The 22,040-nt window shown below is 38.2% G+C and overlaps 1 protein-coding gene across 2 annotated transcripts in view; it reads right to left on the bottom strand.

Annotated features, from left to right (window-relative positions):
- LOC122792251 (solute carrier family 22 member 13-like) overlaps positions 1 to 21,784 on the bottom strand; it is a 542,188-nt gene extending 520,404 nt beyond the window's left edge. Inside the window, exon 1 of one of the 2 annotated variants that reach the window (XM_044060001.1) lies at positions 20,958 to 21,784. In XM_044060001.1, the coding sequence (XP_043915936.1) occupies positions 20,958 to 21,332 (375 nt within the window). In that variant the 5' untranslated portion in view covers positions 21,333 to 21,784. The remainder of the gene's footprint in view (positions 1 to 20,957) is intronic. The other variant, XM_044060002.1, reaches the window with a different exon arrangement.
- Between the last annotated feature and the right edge of the window lie 256 nt (positions 21,785 to 22,040).

Here is a 22,040-nt window from a genome sequence, read left to right as displayed (position 1 = left end):
GAGAGGCTGACAATATCCCTGAGAGACTGAGCTTAGAGGTATGTGACACAGACACCTAGCAACTGTGCAGATTATAGCTTAGAAAGGCTCCCAGAAAGCAGTAGCAACACCACAATGGAAAGTGACCACCCTTTTACAACCTCTAATAGGGCCAGTACCAGTATGCCCCTGGCTAGGTCAGCAGGAATACAATATCCATCGGAGGGGAAAGCTAATGCTGAATGGATACCTGCATCAACTAGAATGGACCATGGTCAGCTGATGCTACTAAGCATGCATGTTATAGAGAACAAAGACCTACAAAAGCCGAGCTATAAGAATCTGCACTGCAATGGAGAGGAACTGCTAAAAAAGCACCCTGTACCAGCAAGCAATGGACACCATAGCCCCAGCTCCAGACAAGTGACAAGTGGAGTACCTCAGGGTTCAGTCCTGGGGCCACTCTTGTTTGACATCTACTTCTCTGAAGTACAGGTCAACACTAAGGGACTCTGGCTAACAAAGTTTGCAGATGACTGCAAACTGGGAGCCATTATTGAATCCCCAAATGATGTGGATACTCTACAAAAGGGCCTTACAGAAACAGATGCTTGGTGCCAGAGCCATGGGCTCAAGCTCAATGCCAAGAAATGTATTGTTATCCCCGTTGGGAAAAAACATGTATCCATGAATTACCATATAGGTGGAAGTACACTAAACACAGAAAGTGCGATAAGAGACTTAGGGACACTGGTGGACAGTGGTCTCACCTTCGATAACCACATCACCACAACAGTCAGGAAATCCTTCTATGTGGCACACCTCATCACAAAGGGCTTTTCATCCAGAAAAAAACGAGGACATTGTCCCACTGTACTCATCCCTCATTAGACCCATTATAGAATACAACGCCCCATTTGGTATGTACCTCTCAAGACATCTGCAACAACTGGAAAGGCCTCAGAAATACCTCACTAAAAGAATCACAGGCCTAAAGCAGATGCCCTACGCTGACCGCCTTAAAAAACTCCAGCTATACTCTGTCGCATATTGTCTACTCAGAGGCGATCTCTGCTTAACATACAAGGCCATGTCAAACCCAGAGCTGCTGGACATGCTACACTTAAAGAAATCCCAATCCCTCAGAGCTACACGCTCCAGGGATCTAAACCTTGTCATCACAATAAACAAAACATGCTGGAGGGATAGGTTCCTGACCCAGAGACTCCCCAGACTCTGGAATAGATTGCCCATACATGTCAAGCAGAGTGCCTCTTTGGACCTCTTCAAGAGGAACCTTGATGACTGGATGGGAGAAAGGAAATTCACCCCAGGGATCACATCAGTCGCCCTGCTAGACAGGGGTCCAGGAAAGTAAACAATGTGGGAAGAAATAGCCAGGGAATTGTTATGGCTAGGCTTGTATAGGCCCTAGGGCTGATAGCCTAGTACCAACCTATGAACCTATGAAATGCAGTAGTAGGTAATGAACACCAAGGAGATACCGAAGCAGATAATATAATAAGTAATGGGCAAGCTATAGCACAATGCCATGCTGGGCATGCAGTAACACTCCAGCCAGTTATGTGTGATAACATGGGCACAGCAGACAGCAAGGAGCAGCTGGCCATGGCCACCTTGATGGATGTCACAGGAGAGAGATGCCTACTGTGCAGTGGGACATCTATACATTGGAGCAGGAAGAACAAGAACAACAAGACATCTATCTTGCTGCTTGACCACTGCCCAAAACACGTAGGATTTGTACAGCTTGCAGCTATTAGTAGATGGTACATTCCTGATATGTACAGAAATATACCACCAAATGCACATGCAGCAAGGCACCATTAGCATGATCACTACCAAATTTTATCTTTTGACGTTACATAGGACAGAGGTGGCATATTGTATGATGTAGACTATGCTGAAGGAGGTGGCAGTGGGTAGAGATCACACATTAGCACTGTGTGATGCCCTCATCAGTTTCAAGAAGTCAGTCTTCCTGTATGCTGTTTTTTTGCTGCCTTATAAATCATGGGAGGTGGGTACCCTAATAAGCATGGATCATGCACAAGAGAGGTCCAGCAATTATCCTGACAACCCTGTTGCAATACTGGAACATTAGTTAAGTTAGTTAGTTAGTTAGTTAGTTAGTTAGTTAGTTAGTTAGTTAGTTAGTTAGCTGCCTAAGATTTATCAGTACAGCTAAGGATATAACAGCAGGACAATCTTCCAAAGCATTTGGCTCCTTCCACACATGTAAACAGGCTGATATTACCTCAAGCTTCCAAGGGAGAAAACTGTAGTCTGGGTGTCAAACAACTTCAGGGTTTTCTTTTCCAACTGAAAATAGAGAGGCTACTCTCCTAATAAAGGGTTAAAGTTAGGTGGGAAAACATAAAATTTACCCCAGCAGCAACAGAACCCATTAAAAAGGGGAGGGAGTGATGGGAGAATGTAGCTTCTGCAGCACTGATTTAAGTGAATATCTACTGTTATGGTAAGGGCACATCAATAGCTGTACTGTGTTCATTGTAAATCACTGATGTGTTAACCTTAGATATATGGGGAGTTTTAGGAGGAGGAGGAGAAGGACCTTGGGTCCAGGATCCCCCTTTAGAATGTCCCAGCAAAGCCTTTTCTGGACCTAGAAAAGGAATTCTTCTAGAGTCCACACCATTCCAATAATCCATTAAAAAGGCCAAGACCTTAGTAGAATGAACCTTGAGCCTTCCTGGAAGTGTTTTGCTATGGTAGGAATAACACAAATCAGTAATTGCAAAGACAGACATCTGCAAATAGTCTCATTTGACACAGGTTGCCCTTTTGTCTTCCCATTATAGGAAATAAACAACTGTTTAGTTTTCCTAAAATATTTAGTTCTGTCAAAATAATATCCGAGTTCCCTATGCACATCCAGAGAATACAGAATCCTTTTTCCCTGTCTTTTAGGTTCTATAAAGAATAAAGGGCAATTGGTGGATTGATTCAAAGTAAATCCCAAAACCACTTTAGGCAGGAATAAGGTATTTGTTCTTAAAGTAACCATATCTCAATGAAAACCAAACAGGGTTCACCTACCATAAGAGCTTGCAACTCAGATACTCTTCTTGCAGATGTCAGAGCAATAAGAAACACAGTCTTCCAAGTAAAGAAGTACAAGTCAACCGGATGAGCTGGTTCAAATGGAGACAAAGTTAACTTTTCCAGCACAAAGTTAAAATCCTAGCAAGATGTTACCTATTTTCTAGGTGGCCTTACACGCAAAATCCCTTTAAAAAAACAGCTTGAGCAATGACTGAGAAGAAAAGGAAGGATCCATGGGCAGGCATGCTGAACTGGCTGAAAGATGAACCTTGATAAAAGAGAAAGACAGGACAAAGGAGAGTAACTCATACAAATATTATAAAATCACTGATACAGCTAGGGGGAACAGGGTTCTCGATCTTAGTGCGGCACCAACTAGCAAATCTCTTCCATTTACTAATAAAAGATTTCACAGTAGCAGGTTTGTGTCCTTTAATACAGGCTGTACATTCTCAGAAAAAAAGGTGCCTAAAAGATAACAAAATTGAATTGTCCAGGCAGTCAGTTGTAGTTGTTTGAGACTAGGGTGTATTAAACTCCATCTGCCTTGTGTGAGTAGATTCATTGTGTGAGGAAGCTTGTATTAAATGCCCTTGCCTGATTCCATAAGAAAGGAGAACCAGTGTTTCCTGGGTGAGCAGGAGAGTCACCATAATGATTTTTGCAGCACCCTTCTGAATCTTCAGAATGACCATGTAGATCATTGGAAAGTCCCATCAATGGGAACGGAAAAGAATCTGTTTTCTGGGCTTATTTGCAAGGAATCCTGGAACAGAATATATTGAATTGTATATTTTGAAAGAAGGCAAACAGATCTACTTGAGGAGTTCCCCACAACTACTGCTGAAGGCCTTCATGTCCACTCATGACAGTCTGTCATGCTCCTGCTCAGCTTTTCTGCCACTACAGTTTGCTCTGATGGAATGTAGGAAGCTTCATGGGTTAAACAGTGTTAAACTGTGACCTCCCAAATCACCACAGCCAACCTGCACAGAGAGCAGAGAGCAACCTTCACCTGGTACCTCCCTGTTTGTTTATGTAACACATTACTGTGGTGCTGTCTGTAATCACCTGTAAAGACCCTGGAGATCACAGTTGGTAAAGAGATTTGGCAGCATGGATAACAGCTAACATCTCTTTTACATTCATGAAGTTTGACCTGTCAAGTTTGTTCCAAAGACCCCACATATTTACCCCCATTGATACAGTACCCCATGCAAAATCTGACGCATCTGTTGTCAAAGATTTTGCAGGGTATGTGAGAAAGAATATAAGACCTGGATTCAGAGGTACCTTATTTCTTCAGTAATGCAACTCTCTCTTCACAAAGCCTAGTGGAGTCTGAAATTTCAATGGATGATAATGTAGAGTCAAAAGTCTTTAAAAAAACATTTTTTTTTTCTCATGTGCAACCTGGCAAGAGGAATCATAAGGATCAGAGATGCCATGGACCCTAATAGCCTAAGATACTTTCTGGCTGAAGTTGGAGACTAATAACCAATAAACTAACAAATGAAAAACTGAAAAACACATAATGAACACCCAGAAACATTCATAAAACCTTACATTTTAATATAAATTTACATAAAAATCTAAGCACTTTTGATAGTAGAATAAAATGGGACTTCATTAGAGGTAAACAACAAATCAACTGACTGCAAGATAAAACATTTGTTTACCAGTCAGAAGCTGTCAGTTAATCATTGTAAAAATTCTTAAAGTAAGCATATTCAAAAATATTTCTGTACAATAATAAAATCTGTAAATATCATCACAGAGTCATAAATAAAAATGGAATAGTTAATATAACATAAAGTGCTGTATACTGTTAAAACAGTTCATTGAATAATAAATAATACATAAATTATATTATACATGCACTCTATTTAACTACACTAGAAAGAAACACACAATTATTTAACTGAGGTTCATTATTTGTATTTAACCTAACTTGCCAACACAATTCTTTAAAATTAAGTGAATTATCACTATCACCACCTCTTGTGTTTTCAACACTCTATCAAAGACCAAAAAATATACTTTTTGAAGTTGACACAAATGATTGAGTGCCTATACAATACATTATTTTTTTCTTCTTCTTAATACCATTCATATGTTTGTATATAGGAACGTAACCTATAGTAATAGTTTTGAAAGTGTTACTTTAAGAATTTTTGCATTCATTAACTGACTGCTTCTGAATGGTAGACAGATGTTTTATTTTGCACTTCATTTGTTGTTTAATTCTGATGAGGTCCTGTTTTGTTTTACAGAAGAAAGCACTTAGTTTTTGTTAGTTTGTATTAAAGTTTCTGGTTTTATGAATGTTCCCAGGCTTTCATTTGATATTTTTTAGTTTGAAGTTGGTAACTGTTTTTAGAAATTCAGGAAAACTTCCAGATAAATATCCATTTTCTCCTGAGGAAGAAATGCATTTGTATGAATGAATTCAGAAGGCGCTCTAGAAACATAATCCTTTGAGACAGAATCAAAGAGGATTTTTGTATGCGGGGCTGGAATACTAAACTAATAAGGAGATTTCTTAACCATGTAACAGACTCCAGGCACTTGAAAGACTCTACAAAATAAGTAAGTCATCTAAACAAGGAACAATTTGAATACAGTGCAGTCTGCAATGGGCTACAACATGAGCTAGACACTTTGTCAACTCCCAAAGGGTATTACAGAGAATTTAAAATGTAATCCAGACACAGAAAACCTTAGAAAACTTCTGAAATCTGTGGCAATGAGAATGTGATGCTAAGCATCTTTCTCTAAGGTTACCTAAAAATTCAATTGAGGAATGAGAGGCAACAGACTTTGCATCAACATTTTGAGCTTTGGTTCTTTTCCAGACAGGTTAAGGAAGGATATTTCAAGAATAGTCTTTAAGAGGGATTCTTCTTTGGTACCAGAAAAATCATTGAATAAAACATTTTTCCAACTGATCTGGGAGTACTGATTCTATGACTCCTATGGAAGGCATTTGATTCATGGCAGAAGGACACACAAAAGCCTAATTTGGAGGATGAGGAGGATTACCTGAAAATAAGATAGGCTTTTCCACTGCCATCTTTAACCTTCCTGAATAACTGTCAGAACCCATTTGGCTTGGACAATCTGATGCCAAAGGGGAAGGTGGGACAACAGAATCAGGACCATATTTATGGAAGTGACAGGAAGGTGTGGTGAGGGAGAATGCTGCAGTAGTCATTCTGAGTTACTTGACTGGCCCTTTTTCTAGAAGGTTCCTTCCTTTTTAGAACCCCCTCTACCACTTTTTGTTGTTTAATTCTGATGAGGTCCTGTTTTGTTTTACAGAAGAAAGCACTTAGTTTTTGTTAGTTTGTATTAAAGTTTCTGGTTTTATGAATGTTCCCAGGCTTTCATTTGATATTTTTTAGTTTGAAGTTGGTAACTGTTTTTAGAAATTCAGGAAAACTTCCAGATAAATATCCATTTTCTCCTGAGGAAGAAATGCATTTGTATGAATGAATTCAGAAGGCGCTCTAGAAACATAATCCTTTGAGACAGAATCAAAGAGGATTTTTGTATGCGGGGCTGGAATACTAAACTAATAAGGAGATTTCTTAACCATGTAACAGACTCCAGGCACTTGAAAGACTCTACAAAATAAGTAAGTCATCTAAACAAGGAACAATTTGAATACAGTGCAGTCTGCAATGGGCTACAACATGAGCTAGACACTTTGTCAACTCCCAAAGGGTATTACAGAGAATTTAAAATGTAATCCAGACACAGAAAACCTTAGAAAACTTCTGAAATCTGTGGCAATGAGAATGTGATGCTAAGCATCTTTCTCTAAGGTTACCTAAAAATTCAATTGAGGAATGAGAGGCAACAGACTTTGCATCAACATTTTGAGCTTTGGTTCTTTTCCAGACAGGTTAAGGAAGGATATTTCAAGAATAGTCTTTAAGAGGGATTCTTCTTTGGTACCAGAAAAATCATTGAATAAAAACATTTTTCCAACTGATCTGGGAGTACTGATTCTATGACTCCTATGGAAGGCATTTGATTCATGGCAGAAGGACACACAAAAGCCTAATTTGGAGGATGAGGAGGATTACCTGAAAATAAGATAGGCTTTTCCACTGCCATCTTTAACCTTCCTGAATAACTGTCAGAACCCATTTGGCTTGGACAATCTGATGCCAAAGGGGAAGGTGGGACAACAGAATCAGGACCATATTTATGGAAGTGACAGGAAGGTGTGGTGAGGGAGAATGCTGCAGTAGTCATTCTGAGTTACTTGACTGGCCCTTTTTCTAGAAGGTTCCTTCCTTTTTAGAACCCCCTCTACCACTTTTTCATAAAATTCCATTTACTAGAGATTTGTTGAGCCTGCTTGTTTTGCTTTTTGAAAAAAGGAACCAGAAGATTTAGTAAACTTGGAGAAGGAGAGTTGAAAAATCTGTGTGCTCCCCCCCCCCCCACACACACACACACACAAAATCAATTTCCCTCTTACATCAAATTGTGTGAGTACTTGGGTATCAAAAGGACCAAACAAAGCCCTCTTATCCAAAGGAGAACTTAAGATTTCAGATTTCACAGCTTCAGAAAACTTCTGAGTATGTTCCCATGCAAAACATCTCATAATTAAAGCTGCTGCTGTCCTGGCAGAAAGTCAGCACAATAATATGTGCATTTTAAAGAATGTTTATTTACCTTAGAAACAGAAGCAATAACAGAGGTCAGAAAAGGCCTACTTTCTGGAAAAGGAAAACTGGCAGAGATGCTCCTCATATTGTCAAAACAAGCCAACCAGTACTTTAACATGTATGTCTGATAATACAGAATTATGTAGGCTAAAGTGACAGAAGAATAAATTATCTTCCCAAACTTATAAAAAGCTTTTCCATCTTTATCTGAATGTGACAGACTAGCATTAACACAATTCTTTGTTGCAGATGGAGTACACAGAGAAATAGCTGCAGGGTCAGACTTGAGATGAAAAGAACAAATACTTGTAAGACTGAGGAACTTTATAAAGTATGTCTGCCTTTTTAGGGTCTGCATGTTGAGTATCATGTATTTTGCAGGCAATACTAAAAACATCCCCCAAGGCTGGCAAAATAGGAGATATAGGCATATGTTGTGATACATCCACTTGTAACATATAATATTTCTACAAAGAAGAAGGGATTTCAGCCTGCTTCTATTGAAACAAATTATTCATCCTGTAAACAGTTTCAGAAAAGGAAAACTACATTAAAAGGAGATTCTGAAGAAACACGTGTTCATTGGACAGAAAATGCTTAGAACCTGAGGAAACTGACCTATTTTTTCCACAAAAATTCCAGTCATTCTCAAGTGAGTTTAAAGCCTGCAATAAACTTTAAGCCATGGTAATAAACTCTCCGTTATCAGCAGAAAAAATTGTCAGAGGAAAATAAATATTTAACTTTTTGCTTCCTTTTCTTCCTTTTTCTAGGAGCACACCAAGAAGGGGAACAACTCAAGGGCAGTACCTCATTCTGAGAAATAGGCCTGTTTATCGGACTACACAGGTATACACTCCCTGCTAAACCTCCCAAGACTGATGAAGTGTGTCTCCCATGCCTGGTAAAGACACCTGAATGACTAACCCCCAGTCTATAGGAGTTGAAGGGACTACACCAGAGGGCAACAAAGATAAAGTGAATGGTCTGATGAACCAGTAATGGCCAATGCAGTCACCCACCAACAGGTGGGGCACTAACTTAGCCCAGTGAATTGGCAAAGGCCCTTTTGTATTTTTTTCTTTGGTCTGGGAGAAGGTAGAAATGTGGGACCAAAAGATTGTTCCATGGTTCTGCCAAAACTGAACCCATTTACTGGTTAGAAGGAGTTTGTAAACAGGTAAGTTCTCAAAGAAGTATTCATAAGAGCAAAATATACTCACACTTCTCACCAAAGACACAAGCTCCAGTAAAAACACAATTCCTGAAAAATAGACCAGTACACTTTTCCCTGAAATAGTGTCTCTAATAAGCATAAACAGTAAAAGTTATAAACAAACTTCCAGACAGCCATTATAAGAGACCGGATACAGTTTCTACAAAAAATAAAAATATGTTGTATGTTATCCCTAAAGGGAATTTATCTGACCAGTAATAGAAGAATAGAGCTAACCATTGATCCTTTGAACTTCAGGAGGCACTCTGACAAGGGTGGCAAGAATGTACTGAAGTATTTTGACACCTAGGCTGCCGTTTTCTACCTTGGAAGCTTCAGCTAACATCAGCCTGCATACATGTGTGGAAGGAGCCTCATGTTGATCAAGAACAAATACAGGAATGGATAAGAAGAGGCAAATTCAAACCAAGAAATGAAAGGTTAATATTGGCAGCCCAAGATAGTGGGCTACATACACGCTGGTTTACAGAGTCCATTGAACATGTGGGAGAAACAGACATATGTAGGTTTTGTAAAACCGAATTGGAAGCAGTCACACACCTTGTTGCTGGTTGTGACACACTAATGGCAGAGGGACTGTATACTGAAAGGCATAATTATGTGGCGAGACTGTTACACTGGAGATTGTGCAAACATTATGGTATCAAAGTGGCTGAAAAACACTGGAAACATGAGCAACAAAGAATCATAGAAAATAATCGAGTTTATATCACATGGGATCACTGAATACCAACAGTTCAAAAGACAGATGCAAAAAAGGCAAAAGTAGCATTGATCATTAAAATTGCCACACCTAGTGACCACACTGTCTTGGGTACAGAAAGACACAAAGTCATAAAATACCTTGATCTGCAGGCAGAAATGAGAGCCATGTGGAAGAATGATACCCTGACAGTTCCAATAGTAGTAGGACCAACTGGTCTTATAAAAAAGAATTTACAGTCGTATTTAGATATGTTACCAATTCATGTAACAACCGTACAAATTGCAGAAGGAGTCATTACTGGACAAATTGTGGGTGCTGCGAAGAGCACTTTTGGCTAACATCAAAGAGTGAAACAATAGTAATTTCATGAACTTTAATCATACTTTGACTTAGGAATGGGGTCCATTCCCGTCATGGTATTAGAAACCCAAAAGACTTAGAGAAATTAAAAAAAGTGGAAGGAGCCAAAGGCTTTGGAAGACTGTCCAGCTGTTATATCCTTAGCAGGATATAATCCATAGATCTTAGACTACTGCAGCAGTGTGATTTATGATGAATATGTAAAGTTATAAAACAGTTGATATTAATGATTGAATGGATGTGAGCAACTTCTGTAGAAGAAGAAAGGAAGGTGGTTGTTCTACACTAGTAAGCAGTTAGTGCAATGCCAGAGGGTGGGAGAAGCATTAAGATAAAGGAAAATTAAGAAAGGGATAGAAAAATAGCAAGTTTGCATAAATGTGATTTACAATGCCTACATGACTTAAATCAGCATACATTTCTTTTTGAATTTGAAACACCTATCCGAAATAAGTATGAATACAATAAATTACAGAATTACAACCTAGTCTGAACAGTAGAGTTCACTTCCACAGGGACGGCCTTAGCTGAAATGGCGCCCTAGGCGAAGTAGTACTCCAGCGCCCCTTAAGCCCCACCCACACCATACTAATGCACACCCCCCTATAAGCCACACCCACATGTAGGCCACTCTCCAAGAAGGCCACTTCAGTCTTTTCCTTCAATTATTTAAATGCATAGAAAGAAAGATACCTTATAATGTAGTTAAACTGCAAGTGAAGGACGGTGGAATTTTCCTTTAATAAACCTGCTTTATCTGTTGCTCCTTCATACATATTTTACTATAAAAGTCATGTCCTCAAAAATAGAAGACCATGTGCCTTGTTTCAAAGGGTTGCTTAACTTACAGTTTAATTTACTTTGGGGTAGGCGAGCGAGTCTTACAGCTCAGTGAAAGTAGAATAGCATCCTCTCTCCTCCCTCTGTACAGTAGCTTAAGCTAGAATAGCACAAACACAGATAGCCATTTGTTAAACAATACAATCTCGCAATGAAAACAGACTTAGCGTAAGCATTAAACTTCTCTGCCATTGAAATCAATACAATCTCGCAATGAAAACAGACTTAGCGTAAGCATTAAACTTCTCTGCCATTGAAATGGAATGAAAACTCACATTCATAGAAAATCCATCTGGCCATTAAGTTTATCTTTGGGCTGTTTTCAAAACAGACTCCTTGCACACATTTTTAGGGCCATGCATGCATATATTCATTCTTTGATTCACCTTCCTGATTCTAGTAAATTATACTCCTTGTATAATACCACTGCCACTTGTTAGAAAGTATTTTAAATTGCAGTTTAACACTTTTAATAAGCAATGAAATGATGTATAAAATCAATAACACTATTCATTTCAGAAACTTTCAACCATAACAGGCTAGACCTGTCATTACAATCCACCAATATCATTCAATGCACAATCTTGCAGAAGTAAAATCATCTGAATAATTCCACATTAAAGAAATATGTAACTAATGAAGAGGTTGCTAGTGGCAAACAACTTTACATCTCAGTGCTTCATCTACAAATTCAGTGTAAGTTGCCCTTGAAGAATTGCCTATATTACAATTACAACTGTGATAAACTGGTAATATTGCAAAAGGAAATGACTAAAACTGACAACAAGTTCATAGTTACTAGGCTTCTCGTACAAAGGAGGACACACTCAGGAGTGGAGAACCCCTAGCCTCCCTTGTAATGCACCAAATAATTGGCAATCATATGGGTACTGCAATATCAGCACTTCACCTACATGGTGGGGGAGTAGAATCCACAGCCTTCTGCACCAAAGGCAATTATGGTACTAGCGCTGTTTTCAAATTCCCTGTACAATAAGGCACCACTTGTTAGTGTGCGTTTTAAATTTGTAGCTTTGTGCTTTAAATTTGTAGTTTTGAACATTTTTCCAGTAAGCAATGAAACAACGCATTTCCCAATAATGAAATAACTGCCCATTGCAGAATAAAGGCCACTCAAGACTTCTATCATTACAATCCATCAGTATAAGTCAGTAAGCACAATCTCTGCAGAAATAAATTTCATCTGAATAATTCCACATTAAAGAGATGCGTAACTAATGAAGAGGCTGTTACTGGCAAGCAGCTTTATATTTCAGTGTTTCATCTACAAATTCAGTGCTTGCTGCCCTTTAAGAATTAATTGCCTATGTTACATAAAACTGGTAAGCTGGTGATACTACAATAGGGAATGACTGAGAAAACAACAAGTTCATAGTCACTAGGCATCTTAAGAAAAGGAAGACACACTCAGGAATGCAGTAACACTACCTCACCTTAAAATGCAGCAAATAATTGGCAACTAGGGCGTTACATACACTGCCTTCATAACTCTCAACTTCTTAGCAAAAGAGAGCTGGACAAAGCCTAAAATATTGGGGGGCAAAGGCTCCAAAAGGGCAGATTATAAATATTGCTCTTATAGACTTAAAACGTTGCTAGAATAACAGCATTTATCTTAGCAGGCATTGTCTAAAGGAAATGAAGACTGAAACTCAAATGTATGACATTTAATTATTTCAGTCTTTAGGGATTTTCCAGAAAACCACACATTTTATGAGGAATAGGCCAAAAATATGAGGCAAGAATTTGGACATTCTGTAAACATCTGTACAGCAGAAAGATCATATGCATACTTCTCAACCTCTTAGTGCAAACAATCTGCACAAAGCCTAAAATAACATGGATGCAATGGCTAAAAATAGGGACAGTTTGAAGTAGTGCTCTTTGTAACTTCGAAAGTTAAAAGAACAGTATTTGTATTAGTACGTATTTTGTGGAGGATGCAAAGTTTAAAACTCATATACATATAATTTTGTGACTACAGTCCTCCCTGATTTGCCGGAAAAACACAGACTTTATGAGAAACAGACAAAAACTATAATGCTAAATCCAGACACTTGAAAACGTATGCTAAACACACACACACACACCCCTACTCTCACATAGCAACACACAAACACACACCTTCTCTTTCATACAGCAACTAACAACTAGTTTAAATTCCACACAGTCCTACTCTACTCTCTCATACAACACAGACATGCACTTTTCTCTCTCATTCAGAGACAAACGGAGCTACTAAGTTTACATTATACACACACACACACACACTCACACACACTCACACACACTCACACACACTCACACACACTCACACACACTCACTCACACTCACTCACTCACACTCACACACACTCACTCACACACTCACACTCACACTCACACTCACACGCACGCACGCACACACACACACACACACACACACACACACCTGGGGCCAATTTAGAATGTCCGCTACACCTACAGCATGTCTTGGGAATATGGAAGGAAACCAGAGCACTGGGAGGAAACCCACATGAACACAGAAGGTACACGCATCTACTCTCACACATTAACACACACGCACACCATCTCTCATGCAAACAGAATAGCTAAATTTAAAATCCATACATATACACACACACTTTCTCTCATACAGAAGTGAGTGGCTTAAATTACACTTAAACAGAAACACACATACACTTACCTTCTTTCTAAACCAAATGGCTCCACACGGACTTGGCGTATTTCTTAAAAGAACTGCTAGTTTAAATTACGCACAGGCCTGATGAATGTAATTGTGTCCATGCTGGCGTCATGACGCATGCATGTTGATGTTCCTCCTTAAGGTAACAGACTCGTGTACCGCAATTTTTTTTTTTTTTTAGTTTCCGAGCCAACCTGCAGCTGTAAGTGGGAGGGCGCTCACCCCTCTCACACTATGGATCAGGCTTCCGAAACAGGGAGCCGAGCGAGAAGAATTTTATCAATTAAAATAAGTAAATAGTTAAAAATAGCGCCCTTTCCAAGGCTGGCCTGTATGGCGCCCTAGACGGTCGCCTAGTTTGCCTATGCCTAAGGCCGGCCATATCCACATGTGACATTTATGTCCACTCTAGACTGAAGAATAGATGGATGGATAAGTCTCTGGAAGGTATCCAAGGGTCTTGAAAACATTTAAAACTGTTCCATTTTATGAGGTATGACCAATAATTTCCCTCATAACTCTCAGTCTGGAACACTGACTTGAGAACATGAGATATGTGAGAAATTTCAGGAGATGGAGCCAAGATCAAGTCTAAACTACAACATGTTACACAAGAATAATTTTTATCTTGCAAAGCAGCCTTACAGATGAGTAGATCAGTGTATCTTAGATTAAGGCTTTTGGAATACTATTCCAAGTGAAAATGTGTCTTGCAGTAGTGAACAGTGTTGCAAGAGGGTGGCTCAGGCTTGCTTCTCTGCTGTGGTATTGTCAGTAAGCAAAAAACATAAAAGCCATTTGCAGATCTTCCTAGTGATATTTTATTTGCCTTTATTCTCAGAATGACAGAGCATTAAAGCCATCCAACTTGTATATTCATACAGTATTTAGAAGCAGAATTAAATGCAACTTATGCAACTTGATTGAGCTCCTGTTAATCTGTGAGATGAACGAAGGTGCATGGATCGGACAGAGGTAGTCTGGTATGTTATTATCAGCTAAATAAGTGGTATCAGAGATGTAACAAATTATTTATCTCATTTAATACTGATGGTGAATTAAATGTTGTAAGATAAAACTGAACTTAGAAACTGGAGGCACAACAAAGTTCCCCAGCAAACATGGAAATGCATTAAGAAAAATGCAACGTCAGCGGCAGAGATAAATACAAATCTGGATAAGCAAGAAAAGTATGAGCGATTTAATTACCTAATTTTAGGATTACTAGAAGGTGTCTTATCTAGATTCTTCCATTGCTGCCTAGGCCTTTATAGCAGATACTACAAGAAAGACACACAGGAGGCAGTCTGGCTATATCTAAATCATATAATGGTAGCTGTGGCAGAAACAAGAAAGACCATACAGCATCCAGCATGCAGGTTAGCATTATGAGTAGTTACTGCTTAAAGTGGTGCTATATCATTGATTTTTTGATTGAGTGCTTGACTGATTTATTGACTTGACTGGTTTTCTTTTGTTGACTGGGTTAGTCTTACTAGGTATGGCCTATTTTTATGGAAGACCCAAAGTAATACTTATATTTAGTGTAGGAAACGTGGCCAAGACACCAAGGAAATGTTCCTACTCTTTTCAGTAAATGTGGAATATTTTATATTTACCTGAACTACCACCAACTTAAGCAGATGAGACTGCAGTTTAAAATCTCTTCTGAAGCATGGCGTATGCAGCATACTCTCCCTCTCCACTGGATAATGAATGCAAGTACATGGTGTGGGAATAAAAACATAGCCTTCTGATCTTCTGTCATCAAAGTCGAGTGTGCTATCCTAATTATATATTCAGATCTCTCCTCTTAAGCTATATATTACATGCATCACATCAAAATAAGTCTAGGTTTGCCATGCAGTGTACAGCTTACACTTCTAAACGTACCAACATTTTCTATGGCATTGCATACTATTTCAGCATTTGTTATATACACGTATATATGTAGAGCAGCTGTAATTATCCGTTTTTCCTATTGTAACAATTAGTGTGATCTTTATATCTTTTAGGTATCTTAATAAGCCTTCCATATCTGATTTGCTTAGGTCTTTTCTGATAGAAGTAGTCATATCCCATAGGTTTGTTAATTCATGTAATGCAGTAACATAATCAGGAGGGTCAGGAGAGTCATAGGCAGTCTCCCTTTCACATGCTAGTGTTAGCACCTGGAAATTATCCATCACAACTCAAGTCAACACATGCATTTATGCCAGTAATTTAGAATACCACTCTCTAACATTCTTTTTTCCTTTACTCGTCATTTTAGAAGAATGGTTCAGCAGACCACAATTTCTAAATTCTATATTCACAGCAGAACTAGTTTTCCCTTTATGCTAAGAACTACACTTTGAGCAACAATAGTGTTTGTTCATCTGAAACTCTTGTTTTCAATTGTGCCATTCTGACTATGCATTTTGCAATAACCTTTTAATACCACCATATTTCTGCTTTGTCTCACACTGTTATGCACTCCAGCAAACTCTTTTTGTTTGTTTCTTTTTTTGGCACTTTTTGATTCATTTTAATTTTGCACACCCATGCAATTTCTCTGCAAGCACTTTAAATTTCCAGCTGCATTGTTTGAGTCAAACGGTGAGTCTTAATATCATAGCTTAACTACAGACTGTGCAAGATAATCTGTATGCCCATGTTTTGTGGAATGATATTGAATCTGCTGGGGCCTATGATGTTTGTGTTATCATCCGATGAAGGGGATGCTAGGAAGAAAGATATTTAACTAGGTAAAAGCCTGCACCATTTTCCTCTGCTCATCCAAGGAAAAATGTGTTCTGGGGAAAAAGAAAAGTTTCACAGACTTGAGTGGAATAAAGTATGGACACATACATGAAAACTCTAACAATATTTAGGAAATGTGGCCCACAAATCCTGAATGACTAAGCTGAAAGAGAAGTTCTTGTAGATGCAACGTGACACTATGTCATTCATCCTTACTGCCTTCCATGTTATAAGACTTAATCCAGAATGGATTGGAGGTTGACAACTGGGATTGGGGGTTGGCATAAATGGTCAAGGAGTTTACTTCATGGACAAGCAGTACAAGGTTTGATTCTAATTAAGGGAAATTGGCTAGGCTTCAAATGGTCCATAAGGGTAGCTAGCCTAGTACTTACCTATGAATAAACAAGGAAAACTTGAAAAGGCAGATTCTCTTCTGCTTTACAGTATCAGATTATTACTTGTATCACGTTAATTGCTACAGTTTTGTCTTGTGTTGTGTATTTTTCTTATGTCTATAGATGAGCAGTCAGTCAGTGCCTGAGACTGATTATATGTTCCTGTCTCTGTTGTCTGTTAACTATTCTGTAACTAACTAAACATTTCTCTCAGGCTCAATGGAAATGAGCTCTGGTCATTTACCCATTTAAGGCAATCAAATAAATAAAAATAAAATGTAAAAATGCTTTCTTTTAAGGGTATATTACTTTAATGAATCATAATGAAGCTCTGACTCACAACAGACATTGTAAGCACACCATTCTACAAACGCACACCATCTGTGCTCTTTTCTCCAGATTTTTTTTCTAAATCCACAATTAGACATTACACGACATGTTGAGATCTGTTTATATGCCCAGTAAACCAGCATGATTTGCTTTAATAGCAAGTCCTAAATTCAGATCAAGTTCTTCAAGAAATGACCACAGCTAGTGCAATGAGGCCATGCAGCTTACTGAAAATTAATGACCTCCAAGATTACTTGAAACTGTAAGGTGGAAAATGACTGCTTGTTCCACCCCCTAATTACTGTAAATCTACAGATCATATTACTATTTAATGTCACCTTGCTCTCTATGAGTTTCCCATGATTTTCCCATATTCTCATGAACTTCTGCATTGCATTCATCTATACCACCATGCCTGATTGTGTATTCCATGTAGCCACCACCCCTTCTGTGAAATAATATCTCTTTCTTTTACCTTATATGCTACACCATTATTTTATCTGCAAATTAATAAACTGGAAGCTTTCTGTCATAAATCCCAACCCCATTATTTCTTACTTTATCATAGATATGGCAGGGGCTTTGTGTCTATCATTATGACCCGTGTTAGACTGAATCAGAACTAAAAACTTTGATTTAGGAAATACCTTCTGAGCTCATTTGGGTTAGCATTTATAACCCTGAAATATATAAACAAAGGGGAGAAAGTATAAACTATTGCTTTACTACATAATGATACTGGAACTTATGACTTAAGTATGAGGCAAATAAAAGCAGCACTATGCAGTAACTGTAAAAAAATGAAAGGTGAAATAAGACATTTGAATATACTACTGGATGTTGGGAAGTGGTGGTAGATTAACAGTTTACAGAAGCAAAACTGGAAAATATGAGAGTCAAAAGAAGGCCTTGACTGGCAAAGCAGTAAACAAGGGCAGTATAGAGCAAGAGTATTTTGTAACTAATAACCAAAAGTAGGCAAGAAGAAAATCTGAGAAGCGTGACATCTTCCTGAAGGTTGGGAAAATGCTAACGCAAGAGGCCCAGCAGAGAACTGAGTGTATAGGGTAAGGAAAATTCAGAAGTCCTAGGACTAGACAAGAGCAACAACAATGGAAAATGACAGAGACTTAAGAAGGCTGTCCAAAGGAAGAGACTCAGAAATCTTTACGAAAGTTCATAACAGTTACTTCTTCTCTTCATTTAATATCAATCAAAAATGTAAACAGAATAATGTTTGCCATTTGGAACCATCTTCTTTATTTCTTCTGCCTGTCTGTGTTGTCTGTACTGGCATCATCTATGGTACCTTCCATTTTGTATTTAAATGTCATTAATAACCTGCTACTATGTAAAGTTGACAAGTGGACAGAAGACAGAGTGGTGTGAGTAGATCACGTGTTGTTGCATCTGGCAAGTAAATGCATTAAAGCACCAAAGTGCCTTTCAAACAATGTAAACAAAAAGCAATATGGTACTGGCATAACAAAATGTGGAAATTACATGTATTTAGATTATTAAGTGTATTTCTCCAAGCGTGAGGGCAAGTTCCTACAAGCAAGTTTGCTTAAAACTGAAAGCACTGACTGTAATTGTAAAATTTTAATCCATTTCACAGACAGCCAAGAACATTCTCAGATTATGTTCTACCTAGAGTACAGTACTTAATATCTGTATATGTGAAGTGAAAACTCATGCATTCTCTGTTCAGTTAATTTCAAATGCATACTTACATGCCCTTTGTTTTCTTGCCGCTCTACTTCTTTTTTTAGGATTTCATTTATTCAGACTATTAAATCGGAGGTATGGCTTCAATGATCTCTCTGAACATATGCATCCCTTAATATGCATTCTTATTTTACATGAGAATTACCAATTCTTTTAGGAGCCCAATAACAGAAGTGTTTGACATTCCAAGCCTAATTATGAAAATATATGGGCTCATCACCCTTGCTTTTATGTTGGAAATACTAGAGTCATGTATTTGGCAGTGTGTAGTTGAATAGGTGATGGGCATCTAACCTTCAATTAACCTGTTGAGTCTAAAACTACTAGAAGGCGATGGTAAATATATACAAAGTGTGTGTGTGTGTGTGTGTGTGTGTGTGTGTGTGTGTGTGTGTGTGTGTGTGTGTGTGTGTGTGTGTGTGTGTGTGTGTGTGTGTAGGGAGTGGTGTCATATGTAGGATCACAAAGTCAGCAAGACGTTAACAGGGATTCTCATTCAAGTACCATAAGGAGTTGTACTGTAGAAATGGTGAGCACTTCAACAGGTCTTTGTGTAAACTGAAGCTTTAACTGTAACTGCTACTGTATTATTTGCTTTTGGATAAATGGCAGCTCACATTTCAGAAAACAAAATAGCAAGAAATTGACTGGAAATGCTTAGGAGCTGTAGCTGTAAGTTCTAAATATGAAGAGTGTATAGCTGTTTTACTTAAAAGGTAAATATTTAGCATCTTTATGTGAAAGTGCTGGAGCTGTTATCTATAAAGGGTGAATTTTTCCAGTAGTACTTGTTTGGAAAAGGGGTCTGAAAAATTAGAGGCACAGCAGATAGGACTGAGTCCAGATTGTAGACGTCTAATTTTACCCTATAAACTTGGTAGTTTTAAATTACAGTATGCCTCAACAAACTACATCATCAGGTTTAGAATACTGAGGTTAGGCATTTAGCAACAGTTTATAACTCAAAGGTTAGATAACAGTTATCACTTTTTCTGTATTCCTCAGATTTCTGGGTAATATACTCTCGACTAATCCAGGCCCTTCTGTATCTGACATCAGTTTATCTACACAAATGTGAAGCACCTTTTTTCAGCTCATCATTTACCACGAATTACATGCTGACAACAGTGAGTCAATAAACCATAAAAAACACAAAACAATTTTGAAGGGGGAAGTCCCCAATGAGGGGGCAGCCCCCATGCCCCCTAAAACTATATACACTGACTCCATGGTCACACCAGAGTGAATAAAAGGGGAACCCCTGAAAAGTTCCCTGCTGGCTCATGCAATACAAAAAGTTATGGTGAAACTCACTGCAACATTAAATGTGCAGTGTAAAGCTGCACAGGGTAAGTAGCAACATACTCTTGTAACGATAACTTACATAGTTCACTACAGGTGCTTTATGTCATTTTCAGGGAACTGTCTTTGCTTTCTTAAACATCAGGTGCACTTAAGAGGAAGAAATTGGCAGGGAAAGTATATCCTTTTGAAACACTGGCTACATTTAAACTAAAGTGACTGATACAGTGCCATGATGAACGTAGGGGGACATAAATGAGAACTGAAGTAAATAAGATCAGCACTGGAGGATTATATAGGAATGGGAGGCTAGATAAGCAATTGGACTATTTCCTGCTGTCAGTTCTGCTGTGTTTTTTTTCCAGACTTGTCCAATAAACTAATGGAGAAGCCTAGCTTCTTTACTAACAGACTTCTTTTCACCATTTCGGAATTAATGTAAGCCTGGAAAAATGGTTATGTGATTCTTCACAGTATACCTGATATGAATTTAATAAAAAACATTCACACCCATTACTGTCAGAAGCATTGATAACTTTTTTGGCATAGAGAACCCGGACTTCATTGCAACCTGCATTGTAAGAGCAGACACTATAAAACCTTTAAAGATGCACTGCCATTTGAACAGGCTCTGTGTGGAATAACAATTAAAGCATTTGTAGTGTGAAGACAGTGATATTTCCAGTGCTAGTAACAACTACAATCTTCTTGGTTTATATATGCCAGCATATAAACATAGACAAGGGAACTGTGGATAAAATAAAAACATTAATAGGGACATTTTTATCTCTGAATAAAGATACGGGTAAAGTTTGTTATAATCTTCATTAGATGACAAAATATTATCGAGTCCTACCTCAGTGACTACTGTATTTTCAAATATATCGGTGGCATAGTTCCACTTTGCACAGGCAACTGTTGTCAGGTTTCTCTTTATGGTTTCAAAATCTGCAGCATTATGCCCTGCATGTCGTAAGTTACTGATGTCAAATGTAGAGCAAGCATCCAGCTCCGAGCTGAGGTTCCGCAGCACATCAGTGGTGAAGTTAGATAGCCCCAGGTCATTGTTTTCCCAAATGTGGTGGCACTGGAAAAATGGCGTGGCTCCAGTGAAAACGGTGGCTAACATGTGAAATGCAAGAAAGAACTCTGGTATTGAGATCCATATTAACAATATTATCTGATACTTCCCGAACTCCCCTATTTCAACAAGAATGTCGTCAAAGTGCATCTTTAGTTTCAGATGTTCCAAATAAGCTTAAAAAAACACAAAAGCAGTCCTAGAGGAAGAAATAATTATTGAAGACTGATTGATTACCCACTTAATCTGTACTGTGCTTATTCATACAACTTACAGGTTTCTGAAAGCAGCACTGTATGATAAGTAGAACAAAGGAAATTATAGCTTGATATGGAATATTAAAAAGCATTTGCAATTTTTTGGTAGATCCTTGTTGAAATTCTTATCTCAACACTTGCCCCAGAAGTTCAGTCCATGAGAAATGTCTGCTAAAGCTTTGTGGACTATAAAGAATATTTCAGTATCCAAAAGGCAGTGTCACCCATCATTTATGCTTCTTTGTGCATTCCATAGTTCTGTCTTGCTTGTGTGTGGTAGTTACTGGGAACGTTGTCTTTGGTGCCAGCTCAAAGTTCGAGGAGTGAGCACACCTTAAAAAACATTGGCCTTATAAAGTCAAATGTGCTGTGATACACAGAAAACATGACCCAGATCTCATAATCCTAGTAACTCGGACTCTAGAATTATCATGCAGTGGCGAGTAACTGCAAAGACTAGGAAATAACTTTTGCAGAAGTTAGGAAAAAATATATGACATATTATCCATGTACTAAAATGATAGGAATCCTTGCCTGATTTAGACCTGTTTGGAGCTGAAATTCAGTCTTTGTAGTAGACGTTATAGTTTGTCAAAAATGC

This window comes from Protopterus annectens, chromosome 1.part2, assembly GCF_019279795.1.
Source record: "Protopterus annectens isolate FY-2018-M chromosome 1.part2, PAN1.0, whole genome shotgun sequence".
Classification (NCBI taxonomy): Eukaryota; Metazoa; Chordata; order Ceratodontiformes; family Protopteridae; genus Protopterus; species Protopterus annectens.
This window is presented reverse-complemented; position numbering and strand designations above follow the sequence as displayed.